Here is a 27,277-nt window from a genome sequence, read left to right on the forward strand (position 1 = left end):
CCCGCCTCCCCGCCCGCCCGCCGGGCCCGCGGCCGCCCCCGCTCGCACGGCGAGGCGGGCAGGGCCCGTCGCTGTTCGGCGGGCAAGGCTGGGGCGGCGTCAGCGGGAGCGCGGTGCCGGCTGCAGGGCTTTAAAGCAGCGCGTAAGCCGCGATGCTACCACAGACAGCGGCGCGGCGGCGGCGGCCGCAGCAGCTCCCCCGAGCCGAGCGGGCGCCCCGCGGCTCCCGGCGCTCCCCATGGCGGCGTCCAGCGCCATCTTCCTCCTCCTCCTCATCCTCCTCGCCTTGTGCCCGCAGCGGGGGGCGAGGGGCAGCGGGCAGCGGCCGCGGGGCTGCCCGGCGCCGTGCCGCTGCGAGCAGGAGGGCATGCTGCTCCGAGCCGACTGCTCCGACATGGGGCTAACGGCCGTGCCCGCAGACCTCAGCGCCTTCACCTCCTACCTGTAAGTGGCTGCGGGACGGGGGCGGGGGGGGCCGGCCCCGGAGGTGACAGGAGGGCGAGCGCCCGGTTCGCAATAAGTTCCTAATCGCTTCTTAATCATCCGGGGGCTCCTAAAGCGGCTCCGGTGCCTGGAGGGTCGCCGCGCGATGTGCCGTCCGGAGGGCGATGGGAAGCGGTTGCGAGAGCAGCAGGGCGATCAGGTCCGCGGGGACGTTGTCTGCACCTTGGCTTCCCGGGACGCGGCTTTGAACTGCGGCTGCTGCCGATTTACTTGTTAACGCGTCTCCCCTCGGGCTGCCGAGAGCCGGGCAGGTGGCCGGGCCCCGCCGCAACCGGAGCCGAAACCGGAGCCACATAAACCGGAGCCTCAGCCCGAGCTGGAGCCGGAGCCGCAGCCCGAGCTCAGCCGCCAAGCTCCTGCGTGAGGGCATCGCCAGCAGCCCGCCCGCTGCGTTCGGCAGCTCGGTTAATACTAAAGTATATACATATATTCTTATTTTTGAGAAGGGTCAGCCTTCAGGCTCTCTTGGTTGCGTGTATTGGAAGTGCTGATGTGAGGTATTCTGGTGGTCTTCGTGCTGGCTTCACGCAGGTCCTTGTGGCTGCGTTTCCAGGGGTTCTGTAGTGGAAGGCTTCTCCTCCACGTCCCACACGCTGCGGGTCGCAAAGTGTCCATCCATCCATCTGTCCGGCGGGTTTGGCTGGCTGTTGACATCCTCGCTACTATGGTTACTGTAAGGATGGTTCATGGGACTGTGTGCCTGCGGTACTTCGGTGATAATTCTCACTCGCTTCTCCGTTAACGCTGCTAATTCGTCAGAGGACATAAAACACGGCGCATCTGAGAGAGCAGATGAAAGTCAACTAGAAATGGCCTTCCTAGGAGAAGGGCAAACAGGACAGCATCGGCGAGGTAGAAATAAGATGCCACCAATAAAATGTAAGTTGTAAGTATACGTTAGGGGAGAGCTTAGTTCAGTGGAAATAGTGGTTTAGAGAGGACGTGCAGCTGAAAGTCTTTTCTAAATATTGTACACATAAATACCGTTTTGAAATTTATCTTAATATAATCGATTTTAGCTTAGTTTATGCTGAGCGTTTCAAAGTCAAAGCCATTAATAATGTTAAAACTCCATGTTATTTAAAGACCACTTATAGAAGAGCAGAGCTTTGGCTATACACAATAAAAATACAGTCTTTAAGATATGTACAGAATTCACCACCGGTTTCTAACGTATCAGGTGAGGATTTGGGGTATGCACAAGACCCAACACTTTTTGGTGCTTTGGAAAGTGGTAACCAGACAGATAGGTACTGAACATACAAAGGCATACTTAAGCTGTACATGTCCCGTGTCAAGCAGATGCCTTAATTTCATTATTGCTGGGAGGAATGCTAAAACTGGAAAAAAAAAAAAAAAAAAAAAAAATTGAGGATCTACTGCTTGACTGTTTTATGAAGAAAAAGAGAACATAAATATGCACAATTATGTCAAAATACCACTGGTGTGGACTTCTGCTGTTCAAAAGCTATATACCTCCAGTAACCTGCTTCTAAGCAGGACTCTAATCTGGTACATGCTTTTATTTTTAAATCCTCTTGTCCTTCAGCAAGGGAATGACTTTCTCCAGTCAAGAATTCTGTGCTCTTCCATAACACCCTGAAGTGTAAAAACTCCACTGCAGGACAGGCAGACTTTTACATGACCAAGACTACATACATGCAGTGTAATAGTCAAGTGGGTTAAAGACTGGTGCATCCAAATTTACCAGGCTGTTATTCTTGGATTGGTCAATTATTGCCTAATTATGCAGAGCTGTAGCTCCTGCCCGCCTTCCGTAAAGAGCTGTCAAGTCTCGTTTTCTGTAGATGGCTAAGCAATGGCAAATCTTAAAACATTCTGGCTTGTTATAGAGATGTTTCCTTCTTTGAGGTTGGTAGTGGCCAACCAAATCTGTTTTTTTTGTTTTTTTGTTTTTTTTTTTTTTTTTGGCTTTGGGTTTGTTTTCTTTTCCCAGCAAAACAGAAATGTCTTTTTGCACTGTGACTATTTCTGCTTTAGAACACAGTGGGAGATTAAAACCGTTTTAAACACATGGACTCTCTTTCCAGCAAAGAACGTCCTCTCTAGTAGATTCCCTTCTTGTACAGTATATAAATCTGGCCAAAAACTGTCTGTGGTATTACCTTGTGTTGTTAGTTAATATAGCTTTATTTCTTAATTTCTGTCATTCTTATCTTATCTGAGGCACCTGCATAGAAAACAAAAAGATAAATGATAACTTGGTGTCCACTGGAAATTGTGTGAAAAATTGAAATGCTGAGACCATTAAAGTTTGTTTGATGCTGGGACAAATGTGCACAGATCATGATATATCATAGTGGCTAAATTCCATGTGTTTCGTATGAAGGTGCTCTTGCAGCAGAGCTAAATGTAGTCTACAGCTGGACCTGTTACATGCTTCTTCACTCTCGTTTAAAGTTGCAATTCTTGCCCCCCCCCAAAAATTTTTTTTTTTTTTTTTTTTTTTATCAGTTATGTATCTACTGCCATGAACTGTTAGACTTTTTAAAAGCAGACAAGGAGAATCTGAGAGTTTCTTTCCATTTCTTCTTCATTTACTTTTAGGCTAACTAATGTACTCAGTGTATGTAATGCAATTCCTGGTGGCATTAATGTGAATTCCGTGTGCTGATGAAGGGCAGCACCGAGTCTCTGTTTCAAATTAAGAACTTGTCACTTTCTTATCAGTACATAGTGAAAGGAAGAAGCCAGGATCTACAAGTCTTTGGTACACGGGATACTCATTAATTCTCACACTAAGCCTGTGAGATAGTGAAGTATTGTTACCAGTTAGTGTCATGTGGAAAACGGAGGCAAAGAAGGGCTTGCTCAAAGTTATGGGTAACATTTACAGCAAAGCCAGTAATTAAAGCCAGAATGCCTTATCCCTACGCCATTCTTTCACCACAGGCTCAACCTACTTCTTCTAAATATATGCTCATTAAAAATAGTGTAAAATCTGCCAACTCATGCTGAAGAATATTTAGTATGACAAGCATAAAAAAATCTTTTCATATGTCATGTGGTGACAATACAGATGATAGCTCTTAAAGATTTTGAGGGTCTTTGTTATGTGCCTGGATAGTACAGAAACAAAAATGTATCATAAATGCCAGTGTCAACAGCTCAGATGCAACGTTCTTTGTGATCAAAACCTTTAAGTGAGGAGGCTAACATGAAACCCTTAAGAGGAATATTTTCATAATGTTATCGTCTTGGATTGACATAGATATGTATGCATACATGTATAATTATTGCAGGCTACGGTACGTTGCCCTTTCCATTACGGTTTACTTAATGAACTATTTTGGGATAAGTGTTAGTTACATTTTAAAAGGTTTGAGTACATTGTAAATATGTGTAGTAACATTTTGAAAACTACGATTCATATAATTTGTAGTTCTTCATAGGAATAGCTTGTTAAAAAAAATTATTTTCAAAACTATGGTAACATCGATAGTATAATAGTAAAGTCTATGAAGATGGTAAAGACTATGAAGAGGAAATTACTGCATATTAGAAGTTTTATAACATAGTCCTCAAATAAATTCTGGTCTTCTGCTTCATTCATTTCCATAATACTTTGTTTGATAATAATTGTTACTGTAAACTTTTGAGGATGTCTGAAAGTGTTTAAGAGCACTTAGCAGAAAAAAAAAAAAAAAAAAAAAAAAAAGAAAGAATTTTGGAAAAAAAAAGAAAATACTTAGTTCTTGAAGGTTAAAAAGTACATTCCCATAAACTGTCTTCACGAAATGAGACGTTAGTTGTTTCTGTGCCAGAAATACCCAAAAACTTGAAGAGTAACTCTTTGGGGGTAAATCTGCACTATTTTAGTCATTCTTACTTCACAGTGCAGGCTCAAGTTTTGTCTGCCTCATTATCTAAAACACTGTAAGAATGACTGCAGTGTCTCAAAGAGATTATATAGCAAGGTATCTTCTTACGCAGAAGCAAGCTTTACAAAGTCTCTTACAACTTTAAGATCCCTTGACAAGGTTTAGGTGTTAGGTAGCTAATAAAATGTTAAAATGTTTGCCTTTTCTTAAAAAGTACTTCTATACATAGCTACAAACCTTATAAACCTTTTTTACCTTTTTTTTTTTTTTTTTCTTCTCTAGTTGAAATAAATTAAACATTTGCCATGTGGTTTCAGTTAATAACCTGAGTCTCTTCCCAGTTGGAGATGAAGGTGAATCCAGATTCTGGGTTTAGAAATCAGTGTTACATCCCCTCTTTGATAAGACCATGGGGCATTTCCTCTCTGCTGTGGCAATAATAGGTATACAGAGGTAAATGGTACACATAGATAAATTTGAGGTGCATAAAAACTGAAGAAGTAACAGACTGTAAAGTTGATGTTCACCAGATTTCAAAGGGTTTGCTTTACATTTCAAATCATAATACATCAACTCAAAGTTAGTTTATTTGTAAAAAGTTTAGATTTAAACTGCCCTTTAGAAGAGAATGTCACTCTTCCCACTTGAGACTAGAGTCCCAAAAATAACTTTTCACTGCTTTCTAAAGAGCCCTGTGCTGCTCAGGAGGGGCAAAAAGGACTCACGCTACCTCTCTCCTGTGTAGGATTTGCTGCGTGGAAGCACTGCATAAATTGCCGGGGAAAAGGGAGCTGTCTTTGAGCTGGAAGAATACAAGGAGCTGGCAGGGTGAAGGCACCTTCCATTTGGTTTGGTATCTGAAGTGCAGAGGACAATTGGCCGGGCAGAGGGAGCCCGACTCCAGCTGGGAACGCGTGCACTGGGCTGACCTTCCCAGCCAGCATGCCAGCAGAGATTAGGCTTTCCTCAAGTGCTCCCTTGTTAACCCAGTCTTCTCTCCGACGTCATTTGTCTTTCAAACGCTGAAAATTGCTACCAGTTTTGCCGTCCCAATTGCTTGCTTTTATTCTGTGTTTGTTGGCCAAAGATAATATTTCATCTGCATGAGCTGCTTTCGTAATTCTCGACCGGTCACTTGAATGGTCTCGATTAATACAATTTATAGTATTTTCCCTCACTTACTTCCTTGAACTGTCCAGCAGATCTGATTCTTTTCCCAGTAAAATCATGGTAAATAAGGTGTGGTTCCTTTGCTCTGAGTAAGCCGGCTGAGGGCAGAACACGATGTGGTGTTTTTGACATACAAAAACAGCTTTAGACTGGAGCTAGAAGAAAATACCCTAATGTCTTTAAAAAAGAACGAGATGTGATCAAAGCATGCTAGCTCCTCAGAGACTTAGCAATTCATGTGGCAAATCCTTGTTCTGCATGCTCTGCGCCGTTTGCTGGGAAGACCTGAGCAACGTCTGTGCAGTTTTACTGATCAGATGTGAGAAGGTTAATACCTGGAGAGCTATAAAAGAAAGAAATGTAGTAGGGGAAGGCCTGAGATGATGTTACTGTTGCTTGCTGAAGGAGCGCTACCCTCTTCTCTCTCTTGAAATGGAAGTTTAAATGAAAACTACGAATGTCTCGTAATATATGACAGTAACTCTGGTTTTAGACCCAAGAAGCACGCTTTTTGTGTTTGTGTTTGTTTGTTTGTTTTGTTTGTTTTTTCCTAAAAGCCTATGGGCAACAGCTTGAATTTCTAATTCTTGAATTAAATACATTGAAAAAAGTATTAAAGCAGCAGGACCCATTCAGACATAGCATCGTGGAGTGCCTTTGCTGTTTGGAGGAGAGAAACCCATCAGCTGCTGCTCAGAGAGAAGCGAGCGCTCTGGCCAGGGAGCATTAAACTAGGTGCAAGCAACACCTGAAACTCCAAGCAGGAAAAAAAGTAGGATAGCAGTGCAGATCCCCAGGAACTACACAGGATGTCCTCAGTTTGATAAGGCCTTTGCTGAAGCACCTTCCAGTTTCATGATTTTGCTGTGGTTTACTACATTTTTTTAGCTGTGAGCTTTAGGTTTTGGGCGCAGTGGCCTCAGCACTAACTTCCATATCGGAAAAGTGAAGTTGTATTTTCCTGGCTAGACACTGTTGCAAAAGTAGTTATTTTGAAGTGTAGTGTTCTCCAATAGTGATAATTATAATAATCAGCCCCTCCCAAATTAAGATTTTATTGGTAACAAATGGGCTCTTAGTTTGGGCCCAACTGTATGATTTGGCTCCCATCCTGCAAATACTTATCCAGATACTTAACTTTAGTGTCAGGAGTGGTTCCACTGAAATCACATGTGCAAATGTTTGCAGGAGCAAGGCCTTGTGTAATTTTAAAATAATTGTCCCCTTCCTCAAATACGAACTCATTTGTGTGGAATAGTTCCAGTATGATGTTCTGCCACACAGTCTCTTTACACAGCCCAATGCATTATGTATACCATAAATTGTTTGAAAGCCTTTATTTCAATTTTTTTTGAAGTCTTACGTAAAATGTGTATTTAGTTTAATCTAGAAAGCACCGTCTTTCAACCTTGTTATGCAATTGCAAGTAATTTTAGGGACATGTGTTTGATAAAAATTGCTGAAACATTTTGCATCGTAGTATTTCGAGAAAGGCGGGAGGGTTTCTGGCAGGGATACCATACTAGTGTAGGTGCTGGGTAGGTAGGTAGGTAGGCACCTTTTAACAACATGCCCAAAATCTGTCAGTGGGTTGCAGTACAGACAAGTGCTGCTCCCACCAGGGAAAATCTCTTGCAGACACTTGAATAAATGCTTTCTTTTTATTGAGAGCAACCATGTTTATTAATGTTACCTAAGTATTACCTGCTTAAGTAACACAGAAGTAGTTAGTGGATTGGAACTTAATTTGTATAATGATTGTGTATAGACTTAACCCTTTAGTCTTACTTTTTTGTGTGTGCTTTTGTATATATAACTTCTCACATAACAAACGGAATAATTTGTTCATGTTGTTCATTAAGGGGATGTGGAGGGTAGAAAAGTAAAGGTCATGTTTAGCACTAGTTGTTTAGTACTAGTACTGCTCCATTTTCTTCATGTTTTTTGCTGTTAGTTCATTTTCCAAACCCTTCAATCTATGTTGCTTGAGGATGAAAGTTACAGTACCAGTGTTAGACAGAAATAAAATTTCCCTAACTCTTGTTTCTGCAGCAGTAGGCATGTTATGATGCCAGTTGTACCATGCCTTCTGGATCCTGTGATAATATAAATGCTAGTCTAAGTGAATGAGAGAACAGATGTGAGATGATGTCAGCATTAAGAGAAGTGTAACTGCACTGATTTGGCATTCGCTGAGTTTGTAAATGAGTCTCTGTGTGCCCTGAGGGGAGAAGTAGGTCATAACTGGCAAAGAAAACAAGATAAGGCAAAGCTCTTCCTCACCCATCTCTGAGCGTTACCTGTTCTAAGCAGCCTTGATGAGTAACTTGCCTTTGGGTCTTTTATCCCTGAACAGTTTGGCATGGAGGCTGCCTCGGAAATTAAATCTTTCTCCTGGTGGTCTTGCACATGACAAGGTTACAATTATGCATGTGGTGGGGGGCAGGTGAGGTTGTCCAGTGTCCAGAAATGAGATTCATCCTCACAAAGGCATTGAAACCAAAGCCTCTGCAGTGCCCTGCTGCACAGAGGTTGGCATTTTGGAAGCACGAGGGAAGGGCGAGAACTGCTTCTGAGAACAGGGAGAGTGATCGGATAGGGATAGCCAGGATCCTGGTAGCAATTGAATAATAAAATAAAATAAAGTAGAACCTTTGGGTTCTGCTCCTGGATACAGTAATGAAATGATTTACAATGTGAAGCAAGTCATGCAACTGTTGTGTAGTCTGACTTTATGGAATGGCTGAGACAACCACCTACATCTGAGTTTAACCAATTTGGTAGTGACTGATAAATGCTAGAGATCTGTAGATTAAAAACACTTAATGAGGTGCTAATTATGAGTATGGCATGGTAAAATAAGGTGAAAAGCCAAAGGTTTTGTTGTTGTTGTTGTTTCCTCTTCATATGGATGTACGTCTGTCTGCCTTTCAGTTCAGATCATGGTTGCCTACACAGGCTGAACTCGGTGATATATAAGATTCTTACTGGAACAGGTAAAATCCACGCAGGCGCCTGAAAGCAATATTTGACCTGCTGACAAAAACGTACAGGATCCATATGCTTGGTGCAGTGTGGAAGCATCGCCTGCACTCATGCCGAAGTCATACAAAGACAACGATTTGGAAAAGGGCCAAAAGAAGTGCAGGTTCAACTCTGTGGCCTGACGAGAGTCTCAGGAAGTGAATTCCAGTCCTTTGGTAGTGTCCCCCACATAAAGCTTCAATGTATTCACCTTAACCTGAAACAGGCACACACAATTTCAGAAGGATTAACAGAGGGGTTCAAAGTGCATTGCGAAGAGAGCAGGTAGCCTGGAAATCCCTCTGTATCGGCGCCATAGAGTACTGAAATGTGGCTCTCATCAGGCAGCTCAACCGTTTTCAAACCCTCAGGAGAAGTGGCAGTAATGGAAATCACAGTTTCCATTTGTGCCAGGAGTCTGTAATAGGACTTTATAGGGTACAGTTGCCTTGGCATAGGTATTAGCAGAAAAGTTCATGACTAGCTGGCCTTGATGGAGATAACACCTAAGTATAATTGTGATGGGGTGGTGAGCGTAGGTTTGCAGTACTGGTACTGTGGTTTGTTTTGTTTTGTTTTGTTTTTTTAGTTGAGTGTGGAGCACAGTGAAAGTGTAATTGGGAGCAAAATAAGGTGCTCACATGGTGTTATTTAGGCCAGCACTGACAAAGGACAGTGTGAAAGCTCATGATCCTGGGAACAGCATCTGGAAAGGCTTTAAGTTTCCCAGCATATGGAGACTACACATCTGACCTGTTGCCTGTACATACGTAGAGCAGTGTGAACTGCTGAGTGCCACAACATTGCTTCCTTCTGGCTAAGGTAGGAGATGTGGAAAGAAAGGGCATGACAAGCATCTTGGAACATCCTGTCCGTCTGAAGGCCAGAGACAGCATGGCCCGTAGCTGAACGGGTTCTTGAAATCTTGAAGCAGATGTCTTTAGAGTAAAACAAATGTTTACTGAATACTGATAAGGGGAAAAACTTTAATCTGGAATAGAAAAAGCCATTGTGTAGAAGCAGATACTTGTGGAAGAATATTATCATGGAAGTATTTCTTGGGTTATTTGGATGGAATATTTATAATAAATCATAAGAGGGAGTGGAGAAAAAAGGCACAGTGCCAGATTCATCTCTGCATGTCCCTCCATGTGTGCAAGTCAATACTTATGCCAGGAAAGACTTCGGGTAATTTTTTTCTGTGCATATACTAACAGAACTAGCCTGACTCTGTGGAATTGGTACTGCTAAAATAAATTCAGTTTGAAAAATTCAAAGTCTTTAGACTTTTTATCATTAATGTAATTAAAATGAAGCATTAATTTCAGTTTTAATGTGCCAGCTCTTGAAGGAAAAAACTTAATGTGTTATTACTGTGTAGGGTGTCTGTCTTTCTGAAACAAATAAAAGCCAAAATTGTTTTTAGGAAAAGAAAAAAAGATTTAAATCATGCAGCCAAGTGATCATTGCTGTGTCGTTTGTGTCAGGATGTGAACTCTGCCAGGAGAGTTGTATTATATCATGGAGTTGTGGTCAACTGTACAGACTTTCCAGCAGTTGGAGGAAGGTGGGATCTTCTTTTATTTTCCATTTTTTTTCTTGTTGTGAAAAACACAGCAGATTTTTCCTGCAGATGCTTACATAGCACTGTGATATATTCATTATATCTATCACAGACAGATACCATCCCACCAAATAGAGTTATCAAAATCACATTTGTCCTTGCATTAATGCCTCAGCTGTTCTCCCTTCAATGGCTGTCTCCGGTCAATCTGTGAAGAATCCTGTAAACCTGAAGCCAGATGTGGCCTGTTTTCTACATTTATCATCAATCATGGCTGTAGCGTCTCACAGGCATGTAGCTCTGTGTTCCTGCCTGCCTGACCATAGGGCACTGCTGTACGAGCATCAGATTTCACAAGGAATTTGCAATATCCAGATTCACTGGATGGTGTTATTTACAGTGTTCTATCTCTGGGTGGGAAGTATAGAGGGAAATGCTGCGTGCTTTCAACATGCTCTTAGTTTAATCTATGCTGATAAGGGTTTGTGGAAACTTAATTATGAACCAGTTCAGTTCCCATTGAAAAACTGCAACTTCTTAGGATCATATGGGATCAAGTTCCTGGCATGTCCCAGTTAGTTTTATTATAGAGGTTTCTGTTGGGTCGTGGTGAGCCTAATCAAAAGCAAATTATTCACTCTTTATCCAAGTATCACTGTATGTTGAGTACACAAACAGATTTGTTTTTCATATTTGGCAAATGAATAATTGCCTGAGAACACAATGAGAGTAATTAATGGTAAATTATATTCATTAGTGGTTTTGTTTATCTCAGTGAAGAAGGCTTCCGCTAAAAGTGTTTGCAGCTTTCCTAAGGCAGCATTAAGGTGGTTGTTCAAAAATATATACTGATCGATGTCAGACCATAAGAAAATAAGCACTCTGTGTGTCATCGTGGAGCAATATGAATCTGGTAAATGTCTGGATGTCCTAGCCACAGGAGAATAACAGAAAAACATTGAAAATAATAATAATAACAAAACTCCTTGGCAGCAAAGCCTGATGTCTCTATTCATTGAGCTAGTAATATCATTACTAACGTTAAAGGTACATGAAAGACACGTAACAGTGTGAAACAAATACAGACATGGAATAAGCCTCCTATTTGTTCCCTGACTATAACATAGTGTGGTTTATCAGAAGTGATTCCAGAAATGAAAACATTTGGTAATCTATCATTTATTTCCAAGTGTAGACATTAATCTGAGTGTCCCTCTCTGCTATCAAGTCCATCACAAGGAGATGCCTCGGACCAGCACTCCCCAGCGTGGCTCCTCAGAAGATGGCTGTCTGACAAAGCGACTGGTGCATTTGCTTGCTGTTTGACTCGTGGAGCAGCTCCTGGCTTATTAGGCAAAGCAAGGTGTTCAAAGTGCGACAGACAAGCTCCTGCATCGGTCCACTTGGGTGCAATTACCGCAGGCCTGTTGCTACTGCTGCGACCTTGGGTGCACTTGGGGAACATGTGGTGCAGGCCTGTGTAAGCTGACCCAAAAGGAGCAGCCCAGGGCTGCGCCAGGTGGGAAGGATGACACACAACAAAGGGATCTCGGCATTTTTCTTTATGCACCATGGCAGCATTATTGATGGAGCTGAAATGTGAGGTGGAATTTCGCAGGAGTTACAGTATGCAAGAGGCTTTGAAGTTGCATACTAAGGTGATTCTACAGGGATGTTTCAGTGCATATCATTCTTGAGTATTTTAATGATGTAATTTATATATGTTTTTCTCTTCTAGTTAAAATAGCTTTGAATAGTTTGTCATAAGCCATGGCAGATACAAAAAAATAAGTTAACTGTGCACAGGGACTGATCTCTGAGCATGGGGATCTAACTGTGGAGAGAGAAGCCCCAACAACATTCAGGTATTCGAGCTCAGTCTTTCCTTACACATCATAACCTATCTGAATAGATAATGCATCTCAAGTAAAATAAGAAGTTTTATTTGTTATTAATATTTTAATTTATTTAATATTCATAATCTTGTTGACAGGATTGTCTCTGACCATCAGATTTAGTAAAATTATATAATTATATATTCTGATAGGCAAGGTGCTGGTTAGGTTTGTTGCTGTTTTCTGCTAGCATGCGATCATACACTAAAAATTGTTACAAAAGCACTCAGAGCACAAATTGTATTAACAGAGTACATTGGGTATTAACATAAGAAACAATGGATAAAAATTCAAACTAGACAAAGAAAAGTACAATTAGGCCATGGGGAATAATCTCTTTAAACATGTAACATTGAATAGCCCTGCAGCTTCCTTAAAATAAATAAATAAACGACACTTAACCTTCACACTGTAGGGAAACAAATCTGAGATGTCAGCGTGTAAGCATATACATGAGGCTGAGTGATATTCTGAAGTGAGTACATGATGTTCTGAAATGAATGCAAGATTGATTTTAATACCAATTCTGTACCTCTTGCTGCTCTTGCAGTATTTCACAGAGCGCATGATGCAGTTCACTTTGAAACACGCTGATTAAGACCAGTTTCATAAGGGATATTGGAGCAGAATTTATGCTGCTTCTAAAAGCCAGGTTTGGCAAGGACAGCTCGAGGTTCCTTTTGCCATTTTAAAATATTTTCCACTGTAGGTTACTTAGGACAGCAACACATTTTACAAAGAAAGTAGGAAATGCCTAAGGCTGTTTTTCAGAAAAGCAGTCAGCTCACAGCTATCCCGGGAGCTACTCCGCTCTTTGGAGCTGTCAAGCAGGAACACGAGAAACTTCCATCGGCTTCTGAGGAGGCTTGCCATATTCTGCTGTCAGCCTGCCTCTGAGAGGGATGGTTACTTAGAGGCATGTGAGCTGCATCCACACTGATCCCCAGCTGCGAGAAGTTAGTGAAGCAGTTCCTGAGCTCTATTAAAAATGATCAGGATCTGCCTGATCTATTGATTTAGTTCTGTAGTTGAAATAATTGCCTTTCCCTCGATCTTAAAAGACTTTCATCTGTCCTCTTAAACCTTCAGTATGTAGAAGACCTGACAATATAACTACAAGCTTTGTTAGTTCCAGATAAATGTCTCCAGTAGAATGATTGGATTCATTAAACATAGTGTTGTCTACTTTCTGGAGACAAACAAATGCAGGATAATGCAAATGCTTGCATCTTCAGGTTAATTGCTTTGGCTGCAATGCTTCTGGATGGTGCAGAAGCTCTACACAGAAGCTCATAAATTCTTATCCTCTATAAAAAGTGTAAAATGCAGAAAGATACAGAAGTCAGTGTAATTTTTCTTAGTATGTGAATCTTTATTTCTATCAAAGTAGAAATACTTTAATAAATTAAATTTTCCCTTAGATACCAAGGTATCTTACATACATGGGAGTTAGGCAGTTACATACTTTTGGATAGAAGTGCAGAACTAGCTTTTTTGTGTTTGGAAGGAAAAAGAGATTATGATGTAATTGGTGTGACATAGGTAATCCAAATGCGGGAACTATTACCTCCATATTATCTCCTCAATGCCTGATCCATTCCTAGTAAGCCTGTGTTCACTCTCTGCATCTGTAAGTGCCTATGCTGCTTTTAAGACCTCTATCCTCACCATCTTTAAGCTATTAAAGTAAGAAAGAGATGCCTTACAACGGAAAGCTAACAGCTTATTCAGACTTCTCAGTTGTTGAGTCTGAAGTACATTTCTTACTTTTTAAGACATCAGCTGATAAGATGAATATCAGAAGATTATTTCTTTTGCAAATTACAGTTGGTAGAACATAAATATATTTGTGTGCTTGTATGCAGGCTGGGAAAGAGGTTTTGGCAAATAATTTATTTTTACATTAGTTTTTATATTCTATATCACTTAAATGTGCCTGACACTCTCTTGGAGATCTGCAAACCTATACAGCCATATCGCTTAAAGGCAAGAGCGTGACTGTATGTGTACAGGCAGTGGAGAATAAGACAGCTGTCTAAATTTGATCCTCAAATCACTGATTAGTTTTCTGTCACGTTCCTAGGTTTGTCCTCACATGGAAGTAGATACTTTCAAATAAATGCAAAAACTGAATTGTCTTGTTATCACAGGGAACTGTGTAAGCTCTGGTAACAGAGAGTCAGATTATTAAAGTCTACAAATTATAAAGCAATTAAATGGGGAAAATCAGCGCTGAATTATTAGGCAAGCTGTATTTTTAAAGGAATCAGACCAAGATGATTAAATCTGTAACAGCAGCCACGCCTAGCTGTTTTGGAAGATATTTAATTACTACTACCTTTTAAGTAAGAACAAATCCCTGTGTCCCATGGTATTTTAATATACTTGTGAATATTCGTGTTCCTGAGAGCATACTGATCCATCCTAACTGCTGTCAAAATATTAATCTCAGCTGCCCCAAGATAATAGTTTTTGACAGCTGCAAATACAGTGGTTTTTAAAGTTTTTTTTCATGGTTAAATACTGATAGCTTTATTATCAGAGGAACCTGTTATTAAGAGGATTGTTTCTCATTTTGAAGAGTATATATAGGTATAGTTTAACAATCCTTTTCATCTTCTCTCTAAACAAAACAGTCAATTTTTTTTTTTTATCCTCTTATAGTGAGTTTTTTTTAATTGTTTCAAGTAAGTATTCTCAACTATAGTGGATATTCAATGAATACCTGGTGATTAGCTGTTTGTTTTTGTTTGTTTTGTTTTGTTTTGTTTTCCTGATTCTTTGCTCACCAAAATGAAGAAAAAATACAGTAATCCAAAATCAGCTCAGTTGCAGGGGTGTGACCGAGAGCCAGTTTTGGACTTTGCAATAATTGCTGTGCTTGAAAGGGTAACAGGATAAGGATTAAGTGGACATGTTGTCCGTGAGGGTAAGTCATCAAATGCTATAGCAGTGATGGTTTAGAGAACAGGATAGGAGAGAGCAGGGGAAGCTTGATTTATATGCTTTATTTTCTGGTATGTTTTATCCCTACACTTTCTCTTCCGGTTCCGTCAGGATAGAATCTCCTCATACAAAAGCATTAGAAATGAAAATGGAGTTTGGTTGGTTGTTGTTTTTTTTTTTGCAAGCTGTGAAGGGTAACAGATTTAGGACTTGCTAGATCTGAGGAAAAACAATTTAGAAGGAGAGGTGTTCCACCAAAAGTGTACTTCCAAGGTGCCAGCATGTGTGATGGCTCACAGCACTCACAGCTCAAGCACAACTGCTAATTTCAGTTTGCAGGGCAGAGCGCTGGGAAAAGCAATGGCTTTCTGCAGCTGAATGCCTTGAGGAGGAGCCACTCGCCTTTGCTGGTTGATCTTCTGAATTCACAGCACTGGAAGAAGATAGAGCTCAGAATTTTCTGGAAGATTGGATTTGGAATAGAAAACTCAGAAAAAAATGTGGCTCCATATCAAGAGTCCCTCAGCAAGAGAGACAGTTTAAGATGTTCATGTTGCTTTCCTTCATGCAAAGCCAGTTGTTCCCACCCTCCTGCTCTAGGCTTCATCTCCTTTGGCAGTGCCGACTTTGCTCTTTGTTGGGCTGTGCTCCCACAAAGATCTGTGAAATAATCTGGTTTAAAAAGAAACACATTTTTGGTCTTTGAAAGATGCATTTCTCATTTCACTGATCAGTTTTAGAATGTAGCTGCAGAAATGGCCAAACCAGTGGAGCTGAAGGGACAGGGACAACCAAGGGGAGGATGGTCAGCTGCCAAAGGGGAGTGGAAAACACTTCAAGTACTCTTGTACCACTGCAGTTTCCAATGCAGAACTGAAGATAAGAAAACCAAACGGGTAGGTTTTTCTCGTTTTAGATTTATATGTACATTATCCAAACTCTTTTGCTTTTATTAGCTGTTACAAAACAGCTTTTTGTAAAAAAAAAATCATTTTAGGTGCTTATAGTAGGCACAATATAAATTCTGCAGGCTATTCCAAATGAGTCTAGAATTAAGCAAAACCTGCAGAACACAGTTAAACATACGCAGAGCACATGAGTTGGTTTACATGAGTAAAGAGAGAACTTTTCACCCAGACATTGGTATATTAAAACAAACACAAGAGCAGGTCTTGAATTTGTGAGTCAAATAAATACTAAGTTTATACACCAAATAATTTCTAAATAATAACTGGAAAAACATCCCTTCCCCTCCATAAAGATGTTCCCGCAGGTAAAACATTTTGTCCACTTAATGGCAAACTTCACCCAAGATACATATATCATTGGCCCACAGACCACACAAGCCCATGAATGAAAGAAAACTCAACAAATATGAAGGTACAGTTGAAAATATCACCTTATTCTGAAATTGTTATGAAATACATCATCCAGAATAGAACTACAGCAACAGGACTCTAATGATTATTATAACCCTATGGAGAGCAGTATGGCTTGTGTCTATATACTTGACATCTTTTTACAAGCATTATTTCGTTCCTTTTGACACTGTGGCACTGTTATGATGCAATAACAGGAAAAAAGCATTTTAATAAGTGACTACAGCAGCCAATTTCAAATATATTTGCTGTTTTTACCTTATTTTCTGTGCAGAAAAGGAGTATTCTCTTGCATCTCCCAGTTGCCATTGCTTGTTTTGAAAATCAAGCCAAATTCTGCCTTTTGTATGCATTCCCGACAAATATTCAACAAGTAAAACATCTAAAAATAAGGCATTCACTTCTAGTAGGCTATCATCTTACATTTCTCTGGTTGCCCAGAGAAGCTGTGGATGCCCCATCCTTGGAGGTGCTCATTGCCAGGTTCGAAGGAGCCTTGGCCAACCTGGTCTAGTGGGTAACATCCTTGCCCATGGCCACGGGGGTGGATCTAGATGATCTTTAAGGGCCCTTCCAACCCAAGCCATTCTGTTACTTTGTGATATCACTTACAAAAAAAAAAAAAAAAAAAGAACAACATGTAGACATGTTTGTATTTCTAAAACGGTATATATATATATATATATTATATATATAATATATATTATATATATTATAATATATATATATTATATATATTCTCTCTATATATATATTATTTTTTTTTAATTCAGAAATACAAGAAATGATACACTTGGGGCATTAAAGAAAGTATATCTTCATTATAATGAATCATCTCATTTTGTGTCTGGTACAGTAGTCCTGGACCTGTACTTTACATGAATTTTACTATATGACAGGCTTGACGGAACTATTTTTTGTTATTAAGTTTTGTATTTTAACATTTTCAAGCCAGTTCTGTGTTTCTTAATACTAAGTAATAACTCCACAAAATATCTCTTGTAATTACATTCTGTATATATAACATGATAAGGAATTGCATTAAAAGCATAACAAGATAAATAGAGCTGTATTTTGAAACCTTGCTTCTCCTACATGTGTTTAAGGCAAAGAAAACTGCTATACATATTCTTCTGTAATAAGTGTTTCTTAAAATTGGCTTTATTTGTTTTACAGTTTAGAAAACTCTGCTCTAAGGTAGCTTTAAGAGCATGTTCATTTCGTTATCATTAAATCAGCAAGCAGAGCTTCTTTCTGCCATTCTCTGGCAAGATTTATAGGTTTTGGCATGATTTGTGCATCTAGCAGTGAAAGCTCTTGCTGCGTAAGCTAGCAAGCTTGACTAATTCTCAGTTGTGCTAAGTTCATAAACCTATTCTAAGGTTTTAACTTTGACTAAAGATTAAAGGTAATGACTTCATGCTGCTACCTTTGAATATATGATACGCTAACACGGTTATGGTCAGTAAGTGTTCATAAAATATTGAATATAGATTGTGTAGTACATATGTGAAACAATGTATATAATGGGCATTTGGCAACATCCAGCAAACTGTCATTTTTGAGGATTTAAAATGAGATTTCACAAAAGAATTGATACATTAATATTAAACACCCGCATGTATCTGAATGCTTGAAATACTAAATGATAGAACTAGTAAAGCGTATAACAGGAACAAAACATTTGTATTTCATAACAATTTACACTTGAATCAAAAAAGTGAACAATTATGATTTGACTCAATTTGATTTGATTTAAAGCTGGCTTGCTCAGCAAAGCCATTTTAACCTGTAAAGCATTCCAGTCACTACTGGGTTTTTCACCTTTCCAGACAACCCTAGAATCAGTATTCAGAAAAGCCTAAGGAAAGGAGAAAAGAGAGGAAAAAATATTTTCAGCCTGTCTGACAAGACTACATAAAAAGCTCATGATCAAAGGGACTTAAATACACGTTACTGGTGTGACAAACAACATTTTTGTCCCTTTATTAGATTTATTTTTCTTCTGAAAACTGCAGTGGCCAGTGCAGAGTACGTGAAAGAAAGCTGGCAGGGTTGTATTCTTTGATTCCTAATTAACACCTTCAGTCTCAAAAGAGGACTAACAGAAATACCATAAAATGTTGCAGCTGCATTGTTATTCCGCTTGGTTGATTTGTTAAAAGTCGGCTGGGCATTGGCAGCTGCAATAAAGGAAAAGCTCAATGGATGTTTTGTATTGTGCCCACTGAAGTGAAAGAAGGCAACCATTTTATTTTCAAATGGGCAGCTGCATAGTGATGTTTAAATGGAGCTAAATGTGAGATTTACTGTTAATTTATAGTAATTGGTTATAAATAAAGTAGCAGTATAGCTTGGCTTTCATCTATTAAAGACACAGAACCCAAATCGAAGGGAAATGAGTTATGAAGGGTAAAAAGTGAACAGCAAGATACTAGAGCGATAGAAAATGCTGCTTGAAGGGGTTACTTAGAAGGAGCAGCAGTATTTGGTTGTATGGTGTAGCAGCCACCCTGGCAGCAGCTAGCCAAGCCACTCTTTAGATTGTGCTTTGAGAAGCAAAGGTAGGCATCGCTTTGTCCCCCTGTAGTGAAAACAAAAATTTTAATCTGGGATCAGAACCAAATGCAATTCTGCCGGCAGTGCATAGGTTTGTGTTTTGGGTGGCAGAATAAAGGAGGCATTTAACTCTGGTCAGATAAATCTCGCTCACATTCAAAAAATGCAATTAGGGAAATATGTAAATCTAGATGTTTCATCAAATGCTAGCTGAGGGGTTACCAGTTCTTTCCTTGCACAATGACTGAACTAAAGAACTTCAGTGTCTATGTAAGAACCATTGTCCCAGCCCCAGAGCCTGTTGGAAACAGAGTCCAGACTGGCCGTGGGAAATACCTACATATTTGACACAGGCCCCGTTTCTGAGAGAAAAGGGGGTGGAACAGAAAGTATGGAGATTTTACTGTTGCATTCTAATCAGCCATGATCTGCCTAATTTGCTTTGATCAGGAAGATAAACTAATTTTCCTATAGGCTGGATGAAAGTAATTAGCAATCCAATGCTTTCATGTTTTTGAAAGGGGTAAAGAAAAGAAGAGCAGAAATTGTAATGGTGGGAGCAAAGTACATCTTTTCGGCTCATCTGAAAGCATTGTTAGTTGAAAATAGGATGGTGCCATAAGAGAGAGGCCCTGATTAAGGTGGTTTTATGAGCTGGGGTGTCATTGTACACCACAATCTGTAATGCTATGCAGCTAGCAGCTAACAGTTTCTGAAAATCGGTTTAACATGAGTTTTAATATATTTAGATTCTGTTCTCTTTTGTGGAAAGGGGATATCCCAGATAAACTGTACATCTGCCGGTCACTGAGGACGCTGTTTGATTTCCCAAGGTATTTTGATACTTCTCCGCAATCGTGGTGGAATAACTCAATGGTTAATTAAAGTCTGGATCTGCTGCTGCCATAAGACTTAAAGATTTCTAAGTAGACACTGTGAAAGCAAAAAAGCCCTAGCCATAGCTTAAGCCAAATTGCTGGATGTCCTGCCTCCTGATTCTGTTACAGAGCAGCTGTGCAGCTTTGCAGACCTGAGCTGTGGCTGTCAGCCTAACATACACTGTGGTATAGTGTACCTCAGGTAAGTTTTTTGGGAGCTGTTACTCCTCTTTTCCTTGGCTTCAACCATTCTGTTTAAGTATAAATCAAGATGCCCAGAAAGAGATTAAGTTTCACTCTAAAACCATGAACATGCAGACAGTGTGAAGTGCCAGGACATGGTCCTGCAGTCTTTACCCAGGCAAACAGTTCAGGTAATCTTGCTGAAGGCCATGGGGCACAGAATCCCCCACTTTTAATCCCCATCTTAAAAATGAAGAATGCTCTGGAAACACATATTAACAAGTCTAGGTAGTCTTAAACTAAGAAGTTTTTAAAGGACACGTGTTCCTGTAATTTTTTATGTTTGCTGCCAATCAAAAGTCTGAGGTTCTGTCAGTAACGTGCCTGTTATCATAAAGAGATCTCTAAATTGTTCATCACACATGGCTTAGAAGAAATTACTGAACTCCTTGTTCAGCATTCAGCTATCTCACTCTCACAAACTTGTCTTACCAGGGCATAGAAGCTGTTCTGGGGAGGGCATTGGGGTCTAAAACGCCCATTCCTTGCAGAGGGGCAGACAAACCTAAAAGTATTAGGGCCTCACATTTGCACATACTTTTTTGCTATGCAGTAATAATGCAGAGGAGAATCATGTAACCTTAAGCTGTACTAAATGAAGGTTAAGGATTACGTCTTCCCCCAGGTTTCCCCATTTTGCTATGAATTGAGTAGTGGCAGCCAGCTACAGCCATTCTGCTTAATAATTCTGTCCACCTACCTCTTCATATTGTGAAAGTTATATTTAAAAAGTCAGATAAGCATAAGGATTCTATTTATCGTTTGTGTCTTGGTTGTATTGCAGCCCACAGTCATAATCAGGATTGTGGATCCACTGTGTCACGAACAGTTAAAACACAGAGGTAGGCTCTATAAAAGCTTTCGTAGGGGGAAAAAAAAAAAAAAAAAAAAAAAAAAACAGCTATTTGTGATGAATGGGAAAACATTTTATGGTGTGGATAGAGAAACAGGGGCATATGTTCTATCTCAAAGACGCTCCTATTAAAAAAATAATATCCTTTAAAGACCGAGTTTGGAAAATTAATTTCCCCTGCCGGCAAGATGCATTGAATAGTATTTGCGGGGACAAAAAGTATGTTTCTGTATGATATCACTCTTAAACTGAAGTAGATAACAGATTTTTCAGTTGACTTTTTATCTCCTAAAATATGTTGGCATTGTGAACATCTGCAGTATTTGTATTCCAACCCATGTGATGTCAGCTGCAAAAGCTATGTTAGCATGGATGTGAGAACATGGTCACAAAAATATAAAATGATGGAAGACTTACAAAGAAAAGTAGAAGCATTCATTGAAGTACTGCTGAGAGTTACAGTTAGCCTGGGAACATTTATTGTTTATGCTTAAGGAGGCAGCACCACCTCATAGGTAAAGCACTGATCTGACATTCAGGAGATGTATATTTTCTTCCCAGGTTCACAGTTGTGTTGCTTAGTGCCACAGCAAAATTAGTTCATGTCCCTTTCTAGAATCTCCTCAACTTCTAAATAGCAGCTAACTCTTTCTTTAGGGAGTTTTCTGAAAAGTGCTGCATAATTGAATATTATTGTACCCCCAAAAAAAAAAGTGCAGGAAGGAAGACCTGGTAAGCATGTAATTACTTTTGGCCAGATAAGGTGCTCATGCTCTGAAAATTTCTCCTCAACCCCACTCCCCCTTGCCAGTACAGATCATTCTTGGTTATCTGTGGGCAAAAGTTGCTCCCCTGACACTCCCAGGAGAAAAGATAGCAATTGTGTCTGAGACCTTTCAATTACATCACATTTTCTGTAGGATATGAGCTAGAGTGCAGATCCCTACGTTATGCACAAACCTGAGGAAGGACGAAGTTGCTTTTGTCCCTCTTTCTGACCTACACAGAAATTAGTTTCTTAAATCCTTAGGGTATTTCAGAATCAAAATTGTGAGGAGATAAGAGGATTTGTGACTCCTACAGGAGGAAAACACTGACCCTAATTCTAAAAGTTGTCCTTCTTCCATAATGTTCTGTTCTTTACAAGGCTAACTTTTATTAAAAAAAAAAAAAAAAAAAAAAAAAAACTTTCTTGTGGTAATCTGGAAAATCCAACTCTAACGGTGCAGAAAAAGTTTCACAAGGAATACTTCACTCTCCTGCGATATCACACATTTCCAGTCCCAAAAGATTCAACATTCATTTGAAGTAACATCTACACAGAATTTTTTAGGAAAACGTGTGAGCTCTGCCTGTGTTCCTAACCATCTGGAAAGCATCAGCAAAATGCTGTGTCTAACCTTACCTGAGTACTAACCATACCAAAAGGATGTATTTTATCTAGAGACGACTAAGAATCTGCACGGGAGACAAACCTGCTCCATCTCATTGAACCTAAGGGAATCCAACTACAAGACAGATACCTGCATGAAGCTAGGCTCCCTAAGCTCTACTCTCATGGAACACACCCCGAGTTACAGAGAAGAAAGATTTCAAAAGCCATTAATTGTTGTTACAGACTAACTTCCATTCACTTTTGGTAGGGTTTTACTAATTTTTATTAAATCATCCTTTAAAAGTGTTTTGCATTTGTAGTAAGACCTGTCTGTTTATATTTTTATAAAACAAAGACCAACAATGAAATCACAAGTCTTAAAATATACTGACAAAAGTACAGATAGCTTTTCACTTTCCTGCATTAAAAAAAGTATATATATATATAAAAAACACTTTTTTTTTTTTTAATTAAAAGGAAGACTTGAGTAAACTACCAGGCATGACAGCATACTTCAGAGATTATAAACCTTGTTATATCCATGCAGAGAAGGAATCGTCTAATTCCTTTCCATCATCACTACAATGAATATTATGTACACATTTTATCTTGTAATTCAGTTGTTCCTGAAGTTGACTGAACTGCTGTTCAGCTCCAGATTGGCATGTGGATCTAAAATGCAGATGTCCAGAGTAAGCAAAGTGTCTTACTGTCCCAGTGGTGACCAGAGAGCATTGGAGAGCACTGACCTAAGTCACTTACCTGAAGATGAGATCAATCTGTCTAGATTTGGCTGACTACACCAAGAGCTCGGAAGCCTGTTTCACCTTTTCACCTGTCGACAGCTAACTTAGGGGTGTTAGGAGCTGAATCCCAGTCTCAGAGCTCAATGCAAGTGCCTAAACATAGGTAGCTATGGCACTTGAGTTGACTTCATGTATCCTGCCTGGGCTTCAGATGTCTCTTCAAAAGAGAGGGTCTTGTCATAGAAGATATTTTATCTGCCAGGTTCATGTGGATGTCTCAGGTAACCAAGGATATTTCAGGTTACTCTAGATGCTTTTGCTTAGCCAACTAAATTGAGTTTCTATTCTTTAATGCAGCAGTAGGCTGGAGCTTCATTTAGATATTCTCACATATCTTTCTCTTGCCATTTAAAATACTTCAGGCTATCTGACATGTCCCCCCTGGGATAACTATGAGATGGCCTCTACAGGAAGCACACCTCCTACTGTGGGGAGAGCTGTTTGGAAGCCAGGCAGGATACCCTAACGCATCTCAAGATGTGACCCAGAGATAAAAAATTGGCCCTAGTTTACTTTTAATCAGTGGTGTGGTTCCTCTGATTAAAGTACAAAGTCTTTTCAGTTGATAGCAAAAAATGGAGAGGCACATGTCCACGAGAGTTGATTGTAAGGTAGACAAAAGAAGCAGATGCAAGGTGCGGCCTTCATGCATAGTTGATGTAATTTTACATATATAAATACTTGACAAAAAATTTCCCTTTCAACAGTTCCTGTAGGAACAGGCTATCTGTGTGTATGTATCCTTGTGAGGGATGTCCAATGAATTTCACTGATCCCCAGTTTGGGTGTTCTTGTCATTCATAGTAAATCGTCCACTACGGTGAAAAGGTCTATTTGTTCAAACACTAAGATCTATCTGGATCAGGGAAAAATTGTCAGGGATCTGTTTTGCTTTTTGCCTAGCATTGCACCACTGGCACTTCTTCAAATTTTGCCTGGACTCTCCAGTGCATGATCTCATTCTGTTTTTCTTCTTTTCTATGATGCATAAACACTTTGACCTGATTATTTTAATAAGTAATAGTAATAATGATGATAATAATGCTTTGTACCCTTCAAAATGGTATTACTTATGGGATGCAAAAATGCAAAATGTCAGAAAGGAGGTAACACAGAACTTAACAGGACATAAGAACAGCTTAAATAAAAGTGTGTGTGTATGTATGTGTGAGAGGAGCAGAGAATGTGAGAGCTTAAAGTCTGTTTGGTTTGTCTGGAGAAAACTAAATCAATATGGAATTACACTAAAATGAGGCAATGTGTAACATAAATTATTAAACCTCATAAATGTCTAATTTTTATAAAATACTATGAAATAAAAATGTTGAACTATGATTATTATGAAGTTCTTATCTTTACTTTTAATATAAAACAAACAAAAAGTCTCCTGACATCTGATTAAGGGAAATTTTAGACTGTTTCATTAGATGAAGCAATCAGGTTGTGCTTTAATCAGTTTCATTGTTGAATTGGAAGAAACATACCGTCCGCTCTTAAAATAGTAATGTAATTGTGAAGTTGTCAGTCTGGGGTTCCTATTTGAACTGATTACACTTGATAAAAATAACAAGCCATGACAAATAGAGGGGCTAGGTTTCAGTAATTCACTAAAGAATGTCTCTACCAAGTCTTTGTGGCAAAATGTCTTGTTTGCAGGACAAATGCAGAGTTGAAATAACAACCCATGAATACCACTGGTGAAATGGCTATGTACACAAGGTGAATGCTAAAGTTTTCCCTTCTGAATGGACCTTTTAATCCAGGCATTATCTAGGCTCTGAAAAAGTCTTCAGTGGCCTTACGTACAGATTAATGGGAAAAGCTGAGACTCGGAGTTGGGCTATTTGCAGAAACAGTTTTCAAGATTTACTGATGGTTGACAAATGCCATTTAAGCTTTCAAAGCCATCAATATGCTATTGAAAGGGATTTAGAGGGAAATCCTCCCACTATAGAAGATGAGGACTTTGAAGGATCTCGGTGGAAGCCCTTGGTCTCCCCACCCCTTCAAACCTTTCACTGGCTTCCTTCAGCATATAGAGCCCTGAAACGCGTGGCTATGGGAAAGGGGGGGGAGGTCCCTTTCAAGGGCATTTGTATATAACCGAATGTGCCAATCTGCTTTTGTTCAGCCATGAGAACTGAATAGAATTGTTTCCAGAAAAAGTCTCTTGTGCTCATGGTCAGCTTTTCAATAGGCTTTCTGCTAATAGATTTTTAATATGTGAGCTGGAAATGGCGAAATACAAGTTTGAAAATTTTATTGAATTGAAAAGTTGCCCAGAAAAGACTCTCTGCCCTATAGCATTTGCTAATGATGCGACCATTTCCTTCTTTAGCACTGGCTTTTAAATAAAAGTAGCATCATACATTATACATGTGACAAGACAAATCACCTGAGCGTTCAGTTTAATTATTTAAAATAATGTCCTGTCTTTTTTGTTTGTTTGTTTTTCCACAGACATTTTAAAACCTGTTTCTCTGTCCTTTCTTTTCTCTGGTTATTTAAAAGCTCATTTTCAAACCACATGCCTTTATTAAAAATGTCCACTATGGGATTATGTTAGAAAAAAAAAAGAGACCTTAGACTGTCGTGTTTTTCTTAAAGTGGTTTTAACTTAGGATCAAGATGGCTTGAAGCACTCATTTTTTTCACATGCTGTACTGGATCTGTAGGAATCAAGGTGAAGATAGTGAAGATCTTGGTAAAGCTACACAAGTAAAAAACTGGCAGAACCCGCCAGAGCCTGCGGTCCTTTTAATAACAGCAATATTAATGCATGTGGAGCCATGCAGTGCCATCTTCTTCAACCTGTTGTAAGTATGTGAAAGTGCTGCGATCCAAATCGTTCCAAAATATTGGTTCATCTTCACCCAGAAAGACCTATAGCGATACAGATTATTGTGAGTAGACCTTCTGTTTTCCTGGTGGAGCTGACTGGAAAGCTGAACCTTATGTGAGACAAAAATTGAGCAGAGGCTTGCGAGGAGGAGGAAGGGAAAAACAAGCAGAACCAGCAAATTGCTTTGGAAAGAGAACACCAGGAATTAAAACACATGTACCCAAATAACTGAAGCAGCCATTACAACCAAAACAGAAAAGAAATAAAGGCTTTAACAGTGAAGAATATGCAAGTAAAACAAACTGAGATAAACCACATCCTTACATTTTTGAACCTCCTCACTTGAAAAAAAAGTATAATCATGATTCTGTCTATAGCAAATATGCCACCTTCCTCTCCTTAGTGATCCAAACCAACAGCATTCTGTCAGATTTCAGAAACAACAAAATAGGAGCTGGAAAAAAATAGGTAGAAATCCTCCTGGTGAAGCCAGCAGTAGGTATTACATTCACTACTCCAGGCAAAGTGATTTGCTGTTGCATGATTTCCACAACTGTGAAATACTGCCTATTGGGTAGAAGCTGGCATTAGACACCGCGGGCCTGGGACAACGTCCTGCTCCCATGGGAGTCACTGGGAGTTTTGCTGCCAACATCAGTGGAGCCAGGTGTTCACCCCCAGGCGCTGCGCCAGTGCTGACATTGACTTGCTGTGTTAAAAGTTGTAAGACATGTAAATAATAGGACGACTGATTCTTTCCAGCGTTTTTATGGCATTTGGAATAGCTAAAGAAAAGGATCCTGGAAAGTTCATTTCATGTGGAAAAAAAAAAAAAAAAAAAAAAAGAGACAGGTGCAGTGAAGGGAACACACATTGCATGTATGCACACAGGTGCAATAGAGTTGGCTCTATTGCCAACTGTTGCTAGTAAAGTGTTACGAGTTTACATTTGTTAAAGTTTTGGTTTGGCTACTGGTGTTTTATAATATCACTCTATATTTATCTCCAAGAAGACCCAGAACTGGTATTTCAAACCTGAAACTAAGATGTAGCAGCAGATGTGTGTGAACAGTACCAATTGATGACTTGCCCTGAAGAGATTTTCTGTTGATCGTTGTAACAATGACAAGAAGTGGTGGGTCACTGGCCTCCAAATGAGGTGGCCAAACAGCAGATTATGTAAACACTGCAAATAAAAGGAAGGAAGAAGGGATCATTTAGTCTAGATTGGAGTCTGCTAGTGCTACTCATACCAAGCGTTAGCCCAGCTGATCTCAGTGGAAATAGTCCTGAAGTATTTTGCCTGCATGTGTTAATTCTGCAGCTCTGATTCTAGATTTATTGGAAAGGGAAAGAAATTATCCTAAGAGAAGACATTTTCATACAAGAAGGAGCAC

At 39.6% G+C, this 27,277-nt stretch overlaps 1 protein-coding gene across 3 annotated transcripts in view; it reads left to right on the top strand.

Moving 5' to 3' along the window:
• The first annotated feature begins 31 nt into the window (after positions 1–31).
• The window catches only part of LGR5 (leucine rich repeat containing G protein-coupled receptor 5), a 92,648-nt gene continuing 65,402 nt past the window's right edge, over positions 32–27,277 (top strand). Inside the window, exon 1 of one of the 3 annotated variants that reach the window (XM_035333990.1) lies at positions 32–444. In XM_035333990.1, coding sequence (XP_035189881.1) covers positions 239–444 — 206 coding nt within the window. In that variant the 5' untranslated portion in view covers positions 32–238. Of the gene's footprint in view, positions 445–23,415; positions 23,466–27,277 lie in introns of those variants that run through there. The other 2 variants (XM_035333973.1, XM_035333979.1) reach the window with 2 other exon arrangements.

This window comes from Oxyura jamaicensis, chromosome 1, assembly GCF_011077185.1.
Source record: "Oxyura jamaicensis isolate SHBP4307 breed ruddy duck chromosome 1, BPBGC_Ojam_1.0, whole genome shotgun sequence".
Classification (NCBI taxonomy): domain Eukaryota; kingdom Metazoa; phylum Chordata; class Aves; order Anseriformes; family Anatidae; genus Oxyura; species Oxyura jamaicensis.